General features: G+C 45.7%; 2 protein-coding genes across 4 annotated transcripts in view; one reads left to right on the forward strand and one right to left on the reverse strand.

The window, feature by feature from the left end:
• Window positions 1–5,581: 5,581 nt before the first annotated feature.
• Window positions 5,582–6,865, reverse strand: THAP11 (THAP domain containing 11). The gene has a single exon (XM_073605034.1). The coding sequence runs from the start codon at window positions 6,748–6,750 to the stop codon at window positions 5,893–5,895; it is 858 nt and encodes a 285-aa protein (XP_073461135.1). The 5' UTR covers window positions 6,751–6,865; the 3' UTR covers window positions 5,582–5,892.
• The window catches only part of CENPT (centromere protein T), a 595,880-nt gene continuing 584,406 nt past the window's right edge, over window positions 6,377–17,850 (forward strand). Inside the window, exon 1 of one of the 3 annotated variants that reach the window (XM_073605031.1) lies at window positions 6,377–7,032. The gene's annotated coding sequence lies outside the window, so the exon portion shown is untranslated. The remainder of the gene's footprint in view (window positions 7,033–17,850) is intronic. The other 2 variants (XM_073605032.1, XM_073605030.1) reach the window with 2 other exon arrangements.

The raw sequence follows: 17,850 nt of genomic DNA on the forward strand, positions 1-17,850 counted from the left end.
TATTATATAGACACGCCAGTCACTTTAACTAGTAGGAATACTATATACCGATATTATATTCCCTCTTTTATGCACAGCGCCGCTCCCTACTTTCTGACTTTATTCCTTTGGGGTTACAAGGAGGTGTTCCCTGCCTATATAGGGGGGCAGCAGTTGCAAAAATACCCTGAAGCGCGGATCCACTGACAAATAATTTTTTTCAACAATGGCTTTCTTCTTGCCATTCTTCCATAAAGGCCAGACTTGTGGAGTTCAGGACTAATAGTTGCCCTGTGGACAGATTCTCCCACCTGAGCTGTGGATCTCTGCAGCTCCTCTAGGGTTACCACGGGTCTCTTGGCTGCTTCTCTGATTAATGCTCTCCTTGCCCGGCTTGTCAGTTTGGGTGAATGGCCATGTTTTGGTAGGTTTACAGTTGTGCCATACACTTTCTATTTTCGGATGCTAGATTGAACAGTGCTCTGTGGACTGTTCAAAGCTTGGGAAATTTTTTTGTAGCCTAACCCTGCTTACAAACTTCTCTACAACTTTATCCCTGACCTGTCTGGTGTGTTCCTTGGCCTTCATGATGCTATTTGTTCACTAAGGATCTCTTAGACCTCGCACACACGGTTTGATTGTTGTACGACCGAGCGTCTGATTTTTGTCAAAATTGCGTGTGCAGGATTTTGTCTAGCATACTAACTATCCGCAAATTGTCATTTGACAAACACGAACATGGTGATGTACTGTGAGGGTATAAAGAGGATGTTAATTTCTCAAGCACCACCCTTTGGGTCCCTTCTGCTAATTTTGTGTTAGTAGAAGTTTGGCGAGCGTGGATTCGCAATTTTCAGATCGTACAAAACAAATTACCTCACCAGCAAAGAAGCTTCATTATTATCCCATTAAAGAAAATGAGAATGTGCACTGTATGTCGACAATTCAGCAATTGCTGCATCATGAGTGTTAATTCTAGATTACGAACAGTAGTTAACAAGACCAAACTCTTCCCAGACGTTCCTTGATTCCGAGCATGCGTGTTTGTACTTTCGACTTTTGTGTGACAATTTCTGTACTGACCATCCGAAAATAAGACGTTGAGTTCACATCCAACAAAAATTTTATAGCCCGCACATCCAGCGTTTGTCTGACGAAAAAGTCAAATTGGATGTTGAAAGCACCTTACTAACGATCTGAAAAGCCGCAGACAGCTCGTCTTACGAATTTTCCCTTTGGATTTTTGTATGGGGTGTATGAGGCCTAAAGCCTTGTACACACGGTCAGATTATTGGACAAATTTTTGTTGGATGCTAATCCCAAATCAAAAGTGAAGAGGGTACTCACCATCAGAAAATTTTCAGACCACAGAATTCAACGTCAGAAGTGACGTAATGTGTTGAATTGTTTTGTATATGTTCTTTCATTTCTGAGCATGCCTAGTCTTGCTCTTCAGATTTTTGTTTAGCAGAAAACCGTACTAATCAAAAGAAAATAAGACAAATGTGACAGACCTAGCCGGGAGAGAGACTTTTGGAGGGGACTGAATGCTGGCCTCTTGCCGATCGATCGTGGGCCCTGGCATTTGGGGGGAACGGTGCTCTTTGTGAGCTGTATGCCTGGGGACCCTTGAGGTGGTATTACTGTGGATTCGGGTCCTGGTCCCCCAGGACACACAGACTCTGGGGACCCTGGATTTGCCATATTAGAAATAGTGGCTGATTCATAATGCTGGGACAAATACTGTTAGGAGATGCTGATGTCAATTCCAGCCACCTGTCTGTCTGTTGCCTGCTAGAATGTGTATTGTAAATAAGTCTCTAGTATGGGATCTAAGAGTCATTCGATCCCCATTGTTGTTTGTGTTAATTAACTCTGCTATTGTGATAATGTTGATTGGGTTTTCTGAGCTACAAGACGGACAGTCTGGCCTAAAGGTCATGTCTGAGTCTTCTAGGCTGTCTAAAGGGATTAGTTAATTAGCCCATGTTAATTAGGTTTCTGGTCACAGGTGTATGTTCAGAGTAATATGAGCCGGAGGTATGCACCTTCTCTTTTACTGCATAAAAGAGCCTGTATTCCTTAATAAAAGAGATTCCTGGTTGAACCTACATACAGCCTGCCTGGTGTTTGTTCTGAGCTACACAACTGGATTAGAACAGCACATAGCTGTAGTTCTAGTCCCGGAGCATCGGATGACCAAACCATCAGATGTTGTGATCTGCAATCTGATTCTATAGCAGCAGAGGAGTGTCGGGAGAGTGGAACCGAGCGAGCAGGGGCTCGTTACAGTTGTGGTCACATCAGACAAAAATTTTGGAGCCTGAACATCCAGTTTTTGTCTGATGAAAATTCGTAATCGGCTGTCAAAAGCAGCATACTAACGATCAGAAAATCGGCAGATCGTACATCGGAATAAATTTAACTTCAGATTTTCTAACCATGTGTATGGGCCTTAATTTCTACAGATTTTTGTCTTCAGATTTACCAAAACCATGTAGCGCAAGGGCCTGCCTGATTGCATACAAATTAAAAAGGCTTAAGGTTTGATCTCATATTATGGTTTTGGTAAATCTGAAGACAAAAATCTGCAGAAAATGAAATAGTGTGTATGGGGTCTAAAGCCTCGTACACACGGTACGATTGTTGGAAAACCGAGGGTCTGATTTTTGTCTTAAGGGTGTTTGCCAGGATCTTGTCTTACATACTAATGGTACACAATTGTCGTGCAACAAACACGAACATAGTGACGTACTACGAGGAATTTCAGCTCTTGAGTGCCACCCTTTGGGCCCCTTCTGCTAATTTTGTGTTTGGTGAGCATTGATTCCAAGTATGCATGTTTATACTTTCAACTTTTGTGTGACAGATTTGTGTACTGACCATACGAAAATCAGACAACAGATCGTTGTCCGCCGAATATTTACTAGCCTGCCACCCAACATTTGTTGGCCAAAAGTTGGACAACAATTGTCAAAAGGAGCGTATTAATGGTCAGATTTTAGGACAACAGTCTGTCAACAGACAAGCACCTGCCAACAATCGTACCGTGTATACAAGGCTTTAGAAACTTCTAAGGTCTTCACATAATATCTGTATTTATACTGATATTATATTACACACAGGTGGACCCGATTTATTAAATTAGGTGACTTCTGAAGGCAATTGGTTCCACACTTTTCAGATTGTTTTTTATTTGTAAAAAATTTGGAAAACCATTTATCATTTTCCTTCCACTTCACAATTATGTGCCACTTTGTGTTGGTCTATCACATAAAGTCCCCATAAATTATATTAATATTTTTGGTTGTAACATGACAAAATGTGGAAAATTTCAAGGGGTACGAATACCATATATATAATCCAGTGAGATTGCAAACAAATATCCAAGAGCCCAGGGTAATTTAATGATACAGTTGATACATAGCAGAATAAAGCCAATGCATTTGGGGGCCAAACTCTGCCCCCCCCCCCCATTCATCAGGGCTTATAAATGCTGACAGCGATTAAATGTACTCAGTTAAGCAGAGTCCAAAAAAAATAAAAAAGACTTTTGGAATAGGCTTCACTGAGTCTGTTTAAGCACAAAATTCTTAAAGTGGTTGGTTGTAAAGCCTATAAGTACAACTTTTTCAGTTTTGGATATAGTGTAAAGGGATTAGAATGCTTGTCAGTTAGTATTGCTGTCTGTGTTCCCTGTTAGGGAGATTCCTCCTCTATATTTGTCCTGTTTACCATTATCATCAAAAGTAAAAGAAAAGCCCAAATGATAGGTTGTCCCCAGGAAAGTTAATTAAAAAGGGAAATCTTCCAATGGGGACACTAGTTCTGGTAACCTGGGGGTCCCCAAGAACTGTCCTTATTTTGCTGGGATTTCCTCCAGCTTTCTGTCTGGCTATGGGACAGGAAGTGAAGGGAAATCTCTGCAATCTGACAGGGGTTATAACCCTCCTTTGCTCTATCCAAAGTGAAAAGAAAAAAGTTTTGCCTATGTTCTACTTTAGGGTTTTTCACCTTAATGCATTCTATGCATTAAGGTGAAAAACCTTCTGTGCTGCAGCACCACCCAGACCCCCCCCCCCCTTTCTTACTTGAGCCTGGTCCAATCCAGCGAAATGCATGATCGCAGTGGTTCCAGATGCTGTTGCTCTCCTCATTGGACAGATTGATAGCAGCGGGACCATTGGCTCCCGCTGCTGTCAATCAAAAGCTGTGACCCGTTGTCTGTGTCAATAGACGCAGCAGCAGGACTCGAGAGCAAGCCTGCATGGGTGCCCCCATGGAAAGCAGCTTACCATGGGGGCACTCTATGAAGACAAGGGACGTGGAGTGCCAGTGGAGCACCCCAGAAGCACCTCTTGTTCCAGAGGTGCAACAGGAAATTATAGGACAGAAGGCCTAACCCTTCCCTACTCTATTAAAAAATGAAAAAAAAAATGAGGAACAAGAGATGGGCTGCCTCGGTACCTCCCTAGTACCCATCAAATAAGATAGCCTCACTGGCCAATACAAAAGTAGGAGACAGATCAGAGCACAATTATGACATCTCTTTCCCCTAATTGAAGGACAAAGAGTTTGAGGGTTTGGGGATGCCAGAACACTCTGAAAGTAATTTACATATGCCTTTAGGCACAAAAATGCATCTACTCTAATGGCCTATGCCACTTTACCAGGTAAGGTGAGCCTACAGGTTTGTGTTAAACATTTCTAGTGTATATATAAGTGCATAACAAAATGTTTGATAAATTATAAGTACTGTACTTACAAATATTTGATATCATCATTCCAAAACCTCAGCATTTTGAACTCAACACACTGAGCACAATAAACATTCCCCAGAACACTATTTGTTACCCCAGCACTTGTAGTTTACAACTTGCTGCTGGCTTCTCAATTTTCAGTGATGCTTCCCTGAACGTTCAGCCTTCATAAGAAAAAAAATGACATTGGACAGTGCAGTCTGGAGTCAGTTTGTTAGCTTGGAGGACAGGAGGAGTAGGGAGTGCTTTCCCATCCTAGGATATGTGGTTGTATATTTCTGTTGATGGATACTGTGTAGGGAGACACAACTGTAGTCCCTGCATGCCAGTGTGGCTCCACAGGATGCTGCAAGAGAAAAGTGCCACACTGAAACAGAAAACCTGGGATGGCAATCATGTCATCAGCCTAAACTGGAACACAGGCAAGTATTAAAAGATAAAGAAGCTTCATAGTAAGTGGTTAAACCAGCTGCTGAAAGTGAGGGTTTAATATCGCTTTAATGAAACCTGTCCTGAGAGAAACATGGAGGCTGTCATTGTTGATCACTCCTTAAAATGTTACCTGTCCTTCTTGATGATATAATGTACTTTACGAGTCACTGACCTGGAACAAGTATGAGGATTACTAGCTCCAACGTTACCCATTGAACACTTTTTCTGTGTTAGTGATTCAAAAAGAATTGAAAACCATTGGATCAGAATGACAACAATCTTTAAAAGGCATACCGTATTCAGTAAAATATTTTCTTTTTAACATTTATTTTCTGCAAATTTTGGCAAAGCACACCAAAGCTGACATCAACAGCTTGCCATAGAATCGCTTTAAATGAAAAGTAAACCTAAAGTACAAACACCTTTTATTTGAAACAGCTTTACAGAATATACACGTGAAAACGTGGAAAGGTTTCAAAAATGAAACAACGAAAAAAGGGGGATTCTGCAATCCCATTGATAAGGAAAGTTAGAATCCTCACTGCTAACACCTCCCATACAATCAGATCATATGAGTCTTTGAAACAAGGTCTCACATTCATCGAGTACATTATATGATATCTTCTTGTGATAAAAAAGAATTCCTGTCTGTGCTAGAAAACCCAGGTGCTTTAGATGGCGATTGTTTTTTTTTTAAGGACTGTCACAAAATGTGGCCAACTTAAGTTTTTTTCTTAGCAGCATTTAAAACTTTATCTTTCTGTCGAATTTCCTCCCTCAGTTTTACCTCTGTGATTCTTAAATGTCTGATGCTCGACTTCATCTCTTTCATTTTTACCTCCATAAGGGCTATAATGTCCCGCTGTTCATTGAGCTTTCTCAGAAGCTCCTCTGTGGTGGTGCTGGAGGACATGGAATAAGAATGGTCAGCGAACTGTGGAGATGGGTAATATTCGGGCATGGGATAAGTTTCTTCTCCCACGACTACCACTTGGAGTTGCTGATGAGAAGTAGCTGGAGAAAAAGCGGGTCCTCCTTCGGAATCCAGCTTTACCGTGAGATTTACTGGGTTTGATTCTGCATGGATTGGTCCTCCAACTGGGGACCTTCCTATGGCTGGAGGAGACACGTCTACACCGCTCATATCTGCCCCCATGCCAGGTGATGTGCCTATTAGCATCATCTCAGCACCGCTGGCTGTCAGCTCCAGCACCTCCTGCTCCTGTCCTGGCAGTGATGTCACCAGGACCGCTGTGGAGTAATTGGGCTGATGTCTCTTGTTGGTTTTGTCTCCCGGGCTGCCCCTGCGAGGTCTCTTCTCGTTTACTCCCCGAAGAGGAAATATTGTCGGCACCCTGATGCTGTACGACTTGCGCCCACCATGGAAATGAAGGCTGCACACTCGGTGTCCGTTGGTGGGCTGAAAAGTATTAAAGCAGCCTGTCACTCCAGCCCGAGACACGTTCTTCAGCCACAGGTGTCGCAGCTCCGGATCTTTGGGGAACGTATAAAAGTGCAGACCTTTGTCTCGATGGGAATTGCTATAGCAACCCGGAACACAGCAGGTGAAGCCAGGCATCACTGCAACTGCAGGACCGTTCACAGATGTACGAGGGACCCAGTAAAACGTACAACGGAAACTACATATCCCAGAACACCATGATCTTCCGGTGCGAGAGAGGCGTTTCTACAAATGACGTCATATACGACAAGTTTCCAGTGGACTTGTTATCGCGAGAGTTACCACCAGCGCGGGATCGTGCCTGTTTGAAAAGGGATTTTTTTTAGCGGAGTTCGATAACAGGTACAGGACGTCTTATTGAATGTTGCTGTTGTTGAGTAATGTATAGTAAACTCCATGGTATGTTATGTCGGCTTTTTGCATATCAATTTAACTGATAGTTTCAGCTTTAAAAGCTCCATTGGTGGGTATTTGGCGTCAAGTTTATGTAAGTGCGATTTTAAAAACGATGTACACAGATAAGATGTATCACTATGACTACTGACATTACCTGTCAGTGAATAACAATGATTATCTAGTTACAATGGCACCTGAAAGTGGACAGGATATATTAGGGAGCAGTGGTGTCACTGGTGCAGCAAAACATGGTATCAACCCCCTATCCTGCTCAGCGACCTGCAGGCAGCGCATGGTCACAGGGTGCACCCCCAAACGGCCCTGTAAATCATAGTGCTGGGGTGGTGTAGGACAGGTTGGGGTAGCTTAGTGCAGGCATGGGTGGTATAGGGCAGGCTGGGGTGGTATAGTGCAGGCTGAGGTTGCTTAATGCAGGCTGGGGTGGTATAGGACAGGTTGGGGTCGTATAGTGCAGGCTGGGGTGGTATGGGACAGGTATGGGTGGTATAGGGCAGGCTGAGGTTGCTTAATGCAGGCTGGGGTGGTATAGGACAGGTTGGGGTGGTATAGGACAGGTTGGGGTTGCTTAATGCAGGCTGGGGTGGTATAGGACAGGTTGGGGTTGCTTAATGCAGGCTGGGGTGGTATAGGACAGGTTAGGATCGCTTAGTGTAGGCTGGGGTGGTATAGGACAGGTTAGGGTCGCTTAGTGTAGGCTGGGGGGGTATAGGACAGGTTGGGGTCGTATAGTGCAGGCTGGGGTGGTATAGGACAGGTTAGGGTCGCTTAGTGTAGGCTGGGGTGGTATAGGACAGGTTGGGGTCGCTTAGTGCAGGCTGGGGTGGTATAGGACAGGTTAGGGTCGCTTAGTATAGGCTGGGGTGGTATAGGACAGGTTAGGGTCGCTTAGTGTAGGCTGGGGGGGTATAGGACAGGTTGGGGTCGCTTAGTGCAGGCTGGGGGGGTATAGGACAGGTTGGGGTCGCTTAGTGCAGGCTGGGGTGGTATAGGACAGGTTAGGGTCGCTTAGTGTAGGCTGGGGTGGTATAGGACAGGTTAGGGTCGCTTAGTGTAGGCTGGGGGGGTATAGGACAGGTTGGGGTCGCTTAGTGCAGGCTGGGGGGGTATAGGACAGTTTAGGGTCGCTTAGTGCAGGCTGGGGTGGTGTAGGACAGGTTGGGGTTGTATAGTGCAGTTTGGGGGGGCATAGGTCAGGACTGTACAGTAACTTACAGAATCATTCCTGCAGATGAAGACATGGGCGGGGCTGCTGAGTCCTCGCCTCTATCTCCTTCAGCTGCAGGATTAGCCATAGTGAAGCAGTCTGTGGGAGGAGTGGAGGAGGCAGCCACACCCCCAGCTCTGCCCACCAACTCCAGCTTTGGGACTGATATTGGAGATCCCTGAGGTGACGGCTTAACCTGACGGGGGAGTGTTATAGGCAGCCTTGCTCCCCTGCACGGCTTGCAATATAATTATATAATACAGTGTGTAGCGGCAGGCGGCTGCCCCATTGTCACCCGGTGTGGCACGCACCCCCATAGCAACGCCACTGTTGGGGAGTAAAAGTGAGCAGGTTGTCCCTGGCTTAGGCATGGGGGGGAGGGGCTAGGAGTACCAGGGGATCAGGGTTGCTCTGGGCAAAACTATTGCCCATCGCAGGTAAGTAGCACAAGTTTATTTATTTTTTTAACTACTCGAAGACCAGGCATTTTCTGTCACTTTTTGTTTTACATTTGCGTTACATTTTTGCTAGAAAATTACAGTAAAACCTTGGTTTGAGAGTTACTTGGCTTGAGAGCGTTTTACCAGACGAGCAACATTAAACTTAGAGCAACCCTGTCCCAGCAATTAGTGGTCCCATCCACAAGTGGGAAGTCTACTGAAACTCCAAGCGGATTCAGGTTCCAGCTCCGAGGAGGACAGGGACACAGCGGAGGAGAATCCTTTTGCGCTTGATTTTGGGTTGATGGACCCATTCATGGTCGCAGTAAAGAATGTGATTCAGTAGGAGGAGACACCCGTACCTCCCGTCAAGTCCAGGAAATGCTTCCCCCGCCTGAAGAAGAAACCCCCAATCTTTCCACTTATGGAAGAGATATGGGATGTTGTGACAGATGAATGGCAAAAGGCGGTTACAATCGTTTCAATAAAAATATACCTCTTGGCAGAGTCAGATGCCCAACTATTAGATTCCATGCCATCAGTAGATGCAATAGTCATGAGACTGGCTAGAACAACAACACTTTCCTTAGAGGATGTGGTTTCTTTTAGGTATGTTCTAGATTGGAGAATTGATTTAGATCTAAAGAAGGCTTATTAGGCGGCCAGGGGAGCCTGCAAGCCAGCGGTGCCCCTAACCTCGGTCTCCAGGGCAGCACAAGCTTGGACCGATAACATTGAACTAGCCCTTAGGCAGGGCATGGAGTGTGACCAGATTATAAAGGTTCTTGATGAGTTGAAGTTGGCATCAGATTTTATAGCCAAGGCGGCCATTGATGCCTTGAAATACTCCGCTAGAGCTATGTTATATTTAGTCACCTCCTAAGAGAGCGCTCGCAGATCCTTCCTCTAAACAAAACTGGTGCTGCATTCCCTATGACGGAAAAGCCCTATTTGGTGAAAAACTGGAAAAAGTTGGGGGGGGGGGGGGGGGAGACCAGTTTTAGGCCTGAAACGGTTAAACACGTTTATCCAGCTCAAATGTTTCAAGATGGCATCCCTCCATATGGTTATCCTAACAGTATAGCCAGGAGTTTGGATAGTCTCTATAGACCTCCAAGATGCGTATCTGCATATACCTATCCATCGCAATTTCCAACCATTCCTAAGGTTCAAGATAGGGGAACTTCACCTACAGTTCCAGTGCTTGCCCTTTGGCATATCAACAACTCCCAGAACCTTTACCAAGGTATTGGTGGCAATTCTGGCTCCTCTCCGGGAGAAAGGTATCTGTGTTCTACATTATCTGGACGATATCCTAGTCCTATCTCAGGACAGGGAAGTCCTGAACAGCCATCTCTAGGAAGTGACAAGCACGTTGAGCAAATACAGATGGTTAATAAATCATTTGAAGAACCAGCTCATTCCAACACAGAGGATGATATACTTGGGGCAGTGATGGAGAACCTTGGCACCCCAGATTAGAGGTCAACCGATATTTGGCTTTTTTTACTTAATCGGCATCAGCCGATTGTGCTGATAAAAAAAGCTGATTATACCTTCAGCGGGACTTGCAAATGACTTCTGTAATAGAAGTCAATGCAAGTTTTCTGAAGTTTTCTTCTCTCCTCCTCTGGGCAGCCTGCCAAGTCTGATAAGAAGATACATTGTATCTCTTTCAGGTTCTTTTATCAATAGACTGAACTCCGTGGAGAAGTTCTCAGTTTAACCATTTAAAGACTAAATCTTTTCTGACACTTGTTGCTTACAAGTAAAAATCCTGTATTTTCTGCTCGAAAATCACTTAGAACCCCCAAACATTATATATATTTTTTCTAGCAGAGACCCTAGGGAATAAAATAGCGGTTGTTGCAATATTTTATGTCACACGGTATTTGCGCAGCGGTCTTTCAAACGCAATTTTTCCCTTATCGTCTTTCAGGACAGCACTTGAGAGAGTGACTCCTCCCCTTGCCAACAGGAAACACCTCTTCCACCAAACTTTAAAAGGAGGCTCCTTTCCACACATTGTCAGTTTTTGTGTTTCCTCCGGAGGGAACACTTCGTGGGGAAGTCAGGGCTCTCAGGTGCTGTCCTGGGAGCTCAGGTTTCCTGTTTTTTTTTTTTTTTTCATCAAACACCTTTTACCTCATGAGAGCTGTTCCTCCCATTCCACAGCTGAGGTGAAGTGCTGCTGGCTGGGCTCCCTCTCCCTCTTCATATGGGCTCAGGGTGAGTCCGACTGTCGTGGGCATCGCTCCTAGGCGGCGGCAAGACAGGCGGTGGCCGTTTACTATATTTTTTTCTCAGGTCCACCGCCTGTTGCTCATTGCACCGCCGCCATATTGGGGATGGCAGCGGGGCTCCATCCGCCGGAAGTGAGGCATCCGGAGGGGGCGGCGCCCACGGAACAGGCGTGCGGCGTCATTTCCGCCGGAAATCGCAGAGGGAAAGGGGAGGAACGGGGCTGGTGCTTATTTAGCGGTTCTGGTCCGGCGCACTGGCGCTATTGGAGTCCGGAACCGGCGTTTAGCCACACAAACACAGCAAGCGCTCCTCGATGGAATCGATGGCGGCAGCGAGTGGGACAGGCACAGGCACCAGCAAGGCCCAGGTAAGGTGCAGTTGTATACTGTCTTCCCTGTACTGTGGGGTCTCTCTCTTTCTATCTCCCCCCCCCCCCGGTGGCAGGGGCCTGTCTGGGCACATAAAGCAGTTAGCTCTTACTGTGCACCTATGGTGAGCATCCTTGGGTATAGGACAGGTTGTCTCACTGGGATGGTTTCTTCTTTTGTCTCATGGCAGGCCAAGAGCTCTGATCCAGTGGCAAAAAGAAAATGTCCTTCATGTAAATCCAAGCTACCTGAAGGATGGAAGAAGACGTTATGTCAAGCTTGTATTGATTTGCTAGTTAAAGAAGAAGCTTCTTCCGCTTGCAGCGACTTGATTGCATCAGTTAAAAAGGAACTTGATGCGACTATTCAATCATTTCGCTCTTCCCTAGCAAACCCATCCCTGAGTCAGCCTACTACCTCACAGTCCTCCCAAGGCTCACTTATAGTCCCGGTGATGGAGACTGAGGCATCTCCTACCCCAGAGGGACATTCCCCCTCTCAATCTGAGGATTCTGATGAGGGTGAGGAAGGAGAAAATTTACCTTCAAGATTTAAATTGTCTTTAGAACAGGTAGATGGCCTGTTAAAAGCAATCTATACCACACTGGGTCTGGAGGAGGAAAGAAAGGAGTTATCTCTGCATGATAAAATGTATGCAGGGCTTAGCGAGCACAAAAATCGCAATTTCCCAGTACACTCTGTTATTTCTGAAGCTATTAAGAAAGAGTGGGCAGAGCCAGAGAGAAAGCCTTTCTTTCCCAAAGCCTTAAAAAGGCGTTTCCCTTTTGATGAAGATCCAGCGGCGGTTTGGAACAAAAACCCCAAACTAGATGCCGCGTTTTCCCAGGTCTCGAGGTCTACAGATTTGGCATTCGAGGACATGGGGGTGTTGAGAGATCCCATGGATAAAAGGATGGACCAGCTACTAAAGAGGGCTTGGCAATCCATCATGGGAAATCTTAAACCTACTATGGCAACTACAGTGGTATCCAGAAATATGGAGTTCTGGTTAGAGCAACTTAAGGCCCATATCTCAGCAGACTCACCAAAACAAGAAATTTTGGATTCATTTTCAACTCTGTCTGCCGCTGTCGCATTTATATCGGATGCTTCAGCGGAATCAATTAAAATGACAGCTAGATCTGCTGCCCTAGCCAACTCAGCCAGAAGGGCTCTGTGGTTGAAAACTTGGCCAGGGGATGCGGCATCCAAAAACAAGCTGTGTGGGATACCGTTCCTGGGTGACTTGCTTTTTGGACCTGATTTAGATGCGGTTCTAGATAGAACTGCTGATAAAAAGAAGTCTTTTCCCATCAAAAAGAAAAAGCAGCCAGTTAAACGGTTTTTTCGTTCCCAAAGGGCTCAAGAACAAACCAAACCCCAGGAGAAAAGAAAAAATTGGGCATTGCAGAAGGGTAAAGGCAAAGGAAATGTCCTTTTCCATCCTCCTGCAGCCTCCGGTAAAGCACAATGACTTGTGCGTACCAGTGGGGGGAAGGCTTCAAAGTTTCCTTCCCCTTTGGGCCAGCATGACAGAAAGTCTATATATTTTGGACATGCTGTCCCAAGGTTACAGGATAGAGTTTTCGGATCGCCCGCCAGAAAGATTCTTTGTAACAAACCTACCAAGGGATCTAACAAAGGCTCTGGCCATGAAGAACCTTTTAAAGGATCTGAGGCACCAGAGGGTAGTGATACCAGTATCCCCAGAAGAACAGGGTCAGGGTTTCTATTCACACATCTTTCTGATAAGAAAACCATCCGGAAACTTCCGTCTTATCCTCAACCTAAAACCCCTGAACAAGTCAGTCTTATACAAAAAGTTTTGTATGGACTCAATTTTCACGGTCAGAAACATTCTGACAAAAGATTGTTTTATGGCATCAATCGATCTGAGGGATGCTTACCTTCATATTCCTGTAGCACCTCAGTCCCAGAAGTTCCTGAGGTTTGCGGTGAATATGGGCAAGGAGATTATACATCTTCAGTTCAGGGCCCTTCCCTTCGGCCTGTCGTCAGCTCCTCGTATTTTTACGAAGATAATGGCGGAAGCTCTCGCCCCTCTTCGACTCCAGGGGATTGCGGTAATTCCATATCTGGACGACCTCCTCTTTTTTGCCCCATCCAGGGAAAAGTTGCAGGAGGATTTGAACAAATCCCGCAGTCATTTGGAGTCACTAGGGTGGATAGTGAATGTTCAAAAATCAAATTTCATCCCAGCTCAGCAAGTACTGTTTCTGGGTTATTTGATAGATTCAGTGGAGCAAAAGATTTTTCTCCCAGAAGAGAAAAAGATCAAGGTCCAAAGGGTAATAACGGCACTACAAACAAATCAACTGATTTCAGTCCGAAAGGTTATGTCGGCTCTGGGGACATTAACCTCTTCAATGCCAGCCATCCAATGGGCAAGGCTGCATTTCAGGACTCTCCAGAGGTTCCTTCTAAGGACATGGAACCACAGGACGGAGAGTTTGGATACAAAAGTAAAGATTCCCACCAGAGTCAAACGTTCACTTTGGTGGTGGAAAAGTCAGGTGGTACTGCAAAGAGGTCTTCTTTGGTCTTTTCCGACCGGGAAAGTGGTCACAACAGACGCCAGTTTGCAGGGATGGGGGGCCCACATGGGTCAAGCCTTAGCGCAGGGAACATGGTCCCAGTTCGAGGCCCAAAGATCCTCAAATTGGAGAGAGCTGAAGGCAGTTGCCCTAGCATTAGCTTTCTTCTCTCAAAACCTCATAGGTTGCCATGTCCAGATTTTGTCGGACAATGCCACGGCCATAGCCTACCTGAACAAACAGGGAGGCACAAGAAGCAGGGCCCTTCACTTACTGTCAGTAGAGATTCTGGAGTGGGCGGAGAACCACTTACTATCTCTATCCGCAGTCCATTTAAAAGGCACATTGAACGAAGTAGCGGATTATCTGAGCCGACAAAAAGTTCAGGAATCAGAGTGGAGTCTGAACAGGAAGGTGTTTGCATTAATCACCAGTGTTTGGGGCCTTCCGCAGGTAGATCTGTTTGCTTCAAAACAAAACACGCAGCTCCCGAATTTTTTCTCCCTTCAGAGAGACATTTGCTCTCAGGGGATAGATGCTCTGGCACATCCGTGGGATTTTCACCTGGGGTATGCTTTTCCTCCATTTCGATTAATCCCTCTAGTGTTGAGGAAAATACTGAAAGAGAGAGTATCAATCATTTTGATTACTCCATATTGGCCAAAGAGAGCTTGGTTTTCCACGATTCTGCAGTTGGCAATCAAACCATGTTGGCATCTCCCGCTCAGTCAGGATCTGTTGATTCAGGGGCCAGTGCTTCATCCAGGGGTAGACAGGTTAAAGCTCACTGCCTGGTATCTGAGGAGCAATTAATGAGAAGCAAAGGCTTTTCAGAACGTTTAACTGCTACGTTGCTTTCCAGTAGGAAAAAGGTAACCAGGGATATTTACGCCAAAGTATGGAAAGTATATGTTTCTTTCTGTCATTCCGAACATAGGGGGGTTAAAGACCTAGTTTCAGTGCTGGAATTTTTGCAAGAGGGTGCAGACAAGAATCTGGCGGTCAGCACTCTTAAGGTGCAGGTGGCTGCCTTGGGAGTTTATCTGGAGAGATCCTTATCTTCAGAAACTCTGATCATGAGATTTTTCAAAGCACTTTCCAGGTCGAGACCGGTACCGGTGAAGCATTTCCCAAATTGGGATCTCTCGGTGGTTCTGCAGGCTCTGGCAAAAGAACCATTTGAGCCTTTACAGGCCATATCCCTAAAGAATTTAACTTTGAAGACTATTTTTCTGGTTGCAATTACTTCAGCAAGAAGGATTAGTGAACTGCACGCCCTATCAGTAAAAGAGCCTTTTTTGTCAGTTTTTCCTGATAGAGTTGTCCTTAAAGTAGATCCGGGGTTTTTGCCAAAAGTGGCAAGCTTTAGTAACAGGTCTCAAGATATTACTCTACCAACCTTTTCTGCTAACCCTTCGGGTGCAAAGGAAGAGCAGTTTCACAATTTAGACGTAAGACGTATCCTATTACAGTATTTGGAAGTAACAGGAGGGTTTAGAGTTTCAGATTCATTATTTGTTCTTTTCTCTGGAAACAAGAAAGGCCAACAAGCATCAAAAGCATCATTGGCTAGATGGCTTAAGACAGCTATTTCTGTAGCCTATTCTCAAATGGGTTTATCTTCCCCGCTGGGAATTAGGGCTCATTCAACAAGAGCCCAGGCCACTACATGGGCAGAAAGAGCTGGTGCCACCCCAGATCAGATTTGTAAGGCGGCTACGTGGTCAAGCTACTTAACGTTTGTCCGTCATTACAGACTGGATCTCCTATCAGCAGGTGATCAGGCTTTTGGCAGAAAGGTTCTGCAGGCTGTGGTCCCTCCCTAGGGGGGTAAGTCTCTATTATCCTCTCAAGTGCTGTCCTGAAAGACGATAAGGGAAAATTCAAGTTAGACTTACCGGTAACTTGTTTTCCTTGAGTCTTTCAGGACAGCAGCATCCCGCCCTATTGTTTTTTCATATATATACTGTGACTAATCATATCTCGATTATGTGTTCCAGTTTGGGGCCGGAGGTTCTCTACTACTACTGACAATGTGTGGAAAGGAGCCTCCTTTTAAAGTTTGGTGGAAGAGGTGTTTCCTGTTGGCAAGGGGAGGAGTCACTCTCTCAAGTGCTGTCCTGAAAGACTCAAGGAAAACAAGTTACCGGTAAGTCTAACTTGAATTTTTTTGAAAAAATACACTAATGAAATAAAAAAAAAGCAGTAAAGTTAGCCCATTTTTTTTCGTCCAAAAGTTTTGATTACCTGTTTTTTGTGTATTTAATATTTAAGATAGTTATTTTTTTTTAATCTAAATTATACATACAAGTGAACTGATTGGAGGTTTGTTTTGTTTAATAAATGTTTAAATATAAAAAATTTTCTGTATCACTTATTACTTAAGGCTGCTTTCACACTGGAGCGGGCATGCGTTGACGGTAAAACGCTGTTAGTTTTAGCGGCGCTTTACCGTCATTTTAGCGGCGCTATTCGGCTGCTAGCGGGGCGCTTATAACCCAGCTAGCGGCCGAAGAAGGGGTTAAATGCGCCCCTGAAGTGCTGCTGCCGAAACGCTTTGCAGGTGGAGTGGTGGAGGAGCGGTATACACCGCTCCAAAGATGCCGCTTGCAGGACTTTTTTTTTAACATCCTGCCAGCGCATCGCCTCAGTGTGAAAGCACTCGAGCTTTCACATAGACTGCAGGGGAGCCGTTTTACAGGCGCTATTTTTAGCCCAAAAGCGCCTGAAAAACGCCCCAGTGTGAAAGGGGTCTAACTGTTAGATTTTATGCGATGAAGGGAAAAAAAAAAAGAAATCGGCCTAATATATCGGCCCAAAAAAATCGGCATCATATATCGGCCATCGGCCATCAGCCACCGCGATTTCTAAATATTGGCTTTGGCATCGGCCAGAGAAAAACCCATATCGGTCGACCTCTACCCCAGATGTTTTGAAACTACATTTCCCAAGGCGTCTTTCAGGACAGCACCTGAGAGATAGCGACTCCACCCACCGGAAACAGGAAACACCTTCTTCCTCCAAACTTTAAAGGGAGGCGCCTCCCTACCATACCTCAGTTTTTGTGTTTCCTCCGGCCCGGAGGGAACATCTTTTTGAAGGGGAGTCAAGGTCTCTCAGATGCCTGGGAGACAGGGCTTCTTTTTCATTTTTTCCTCCTTTTTGGAGACCCGCTGTCCTCCCGGCCTACCCAAGCCTTGGCAGCGGTAGCAATCGGGCTCCTCTTCCCCTCCTGGTGCTCGGGGAGAGCCGTAGACCCGGTGATCCGCGCGGTCATAGGAGCGGCGGTGCGCGTGTGCCGCCGCCATGTTTTTTTGGCCGGCAGGCGCGGCGGAAGTGACAAGGCGGGTCACTGGGTCAGCAGAAGCGTCATTTCCGGCGTGGATGCGAGAGGGGAGGAGGGAGGACAGGAACTGGCGCCTACTTCCGCTTCCGGTCCGGTGCAGATGCACTATGGGAGTACGGAAGCGGCATATGAAGCCACAGGTGGAGAGCTGCACACCAGAGATGGAGGACTCAGCGTCTGCAGCGGTGGGGACAGGCACAGGCGCCAGTAAAGCTCAGGTAGGAGCAGCAGTTTAAGTCTGCCTTTCTTCCTTTTCCTGGGTTTGGTCTATTTTCTTTTTTCTTACCCCCTAGTGGCAAGGGGCCTGTCTGGGCACTGGAGGCTGACTGGTTTCTTCTTAGTGCACCTGTGGGTGATTCTTGTGTAGCTGAGACCGGGTCTCACTAAAAGGTCCCCTGGTTTTTTTCCCTTTTTTGTTTTTTCTCTCACAGGCTAAAAGCTCTGACCCAAAAAAGAGATGTCCTTCTTGCAGGGCCAAAATGGGAGAAAATTGGAAAAAAGTCTTATGCAGTACATGCATCACTTCTTTAGTTAAGGAGGAATCAGCTTCGGTTTGTGATGATCTGGTTGCCTCTGTAAAGAAGGAACTATACGCCACGATTCAGACTTTTCGTGACTCTTTAGTTAATCCAGCTGCTAGTCA

This window comes from Aquarana catesbeiana, linkage group LG11 (assembly GCF_042186555.1).
Source record: "Aquarana catesbeiana isolate 2022-GZ linkage group LG11, ASM4218655v1, whole genome shotgun sequence".
NCBI lineage: Eukaryota > Metazoa > Chordata > Amphibia > Anura > Ranidae > Aquarana > Aquarana catesbeiana.

Coding starts and splice junctions, on each gene's coding strand:
- THAP11 (XM_073605034.1), bottom strand. CDS start 6,750: ATGCCTGGCTTCACCTGCTGTGTTCCGGGTTGCTATAGCAATTCCCAT.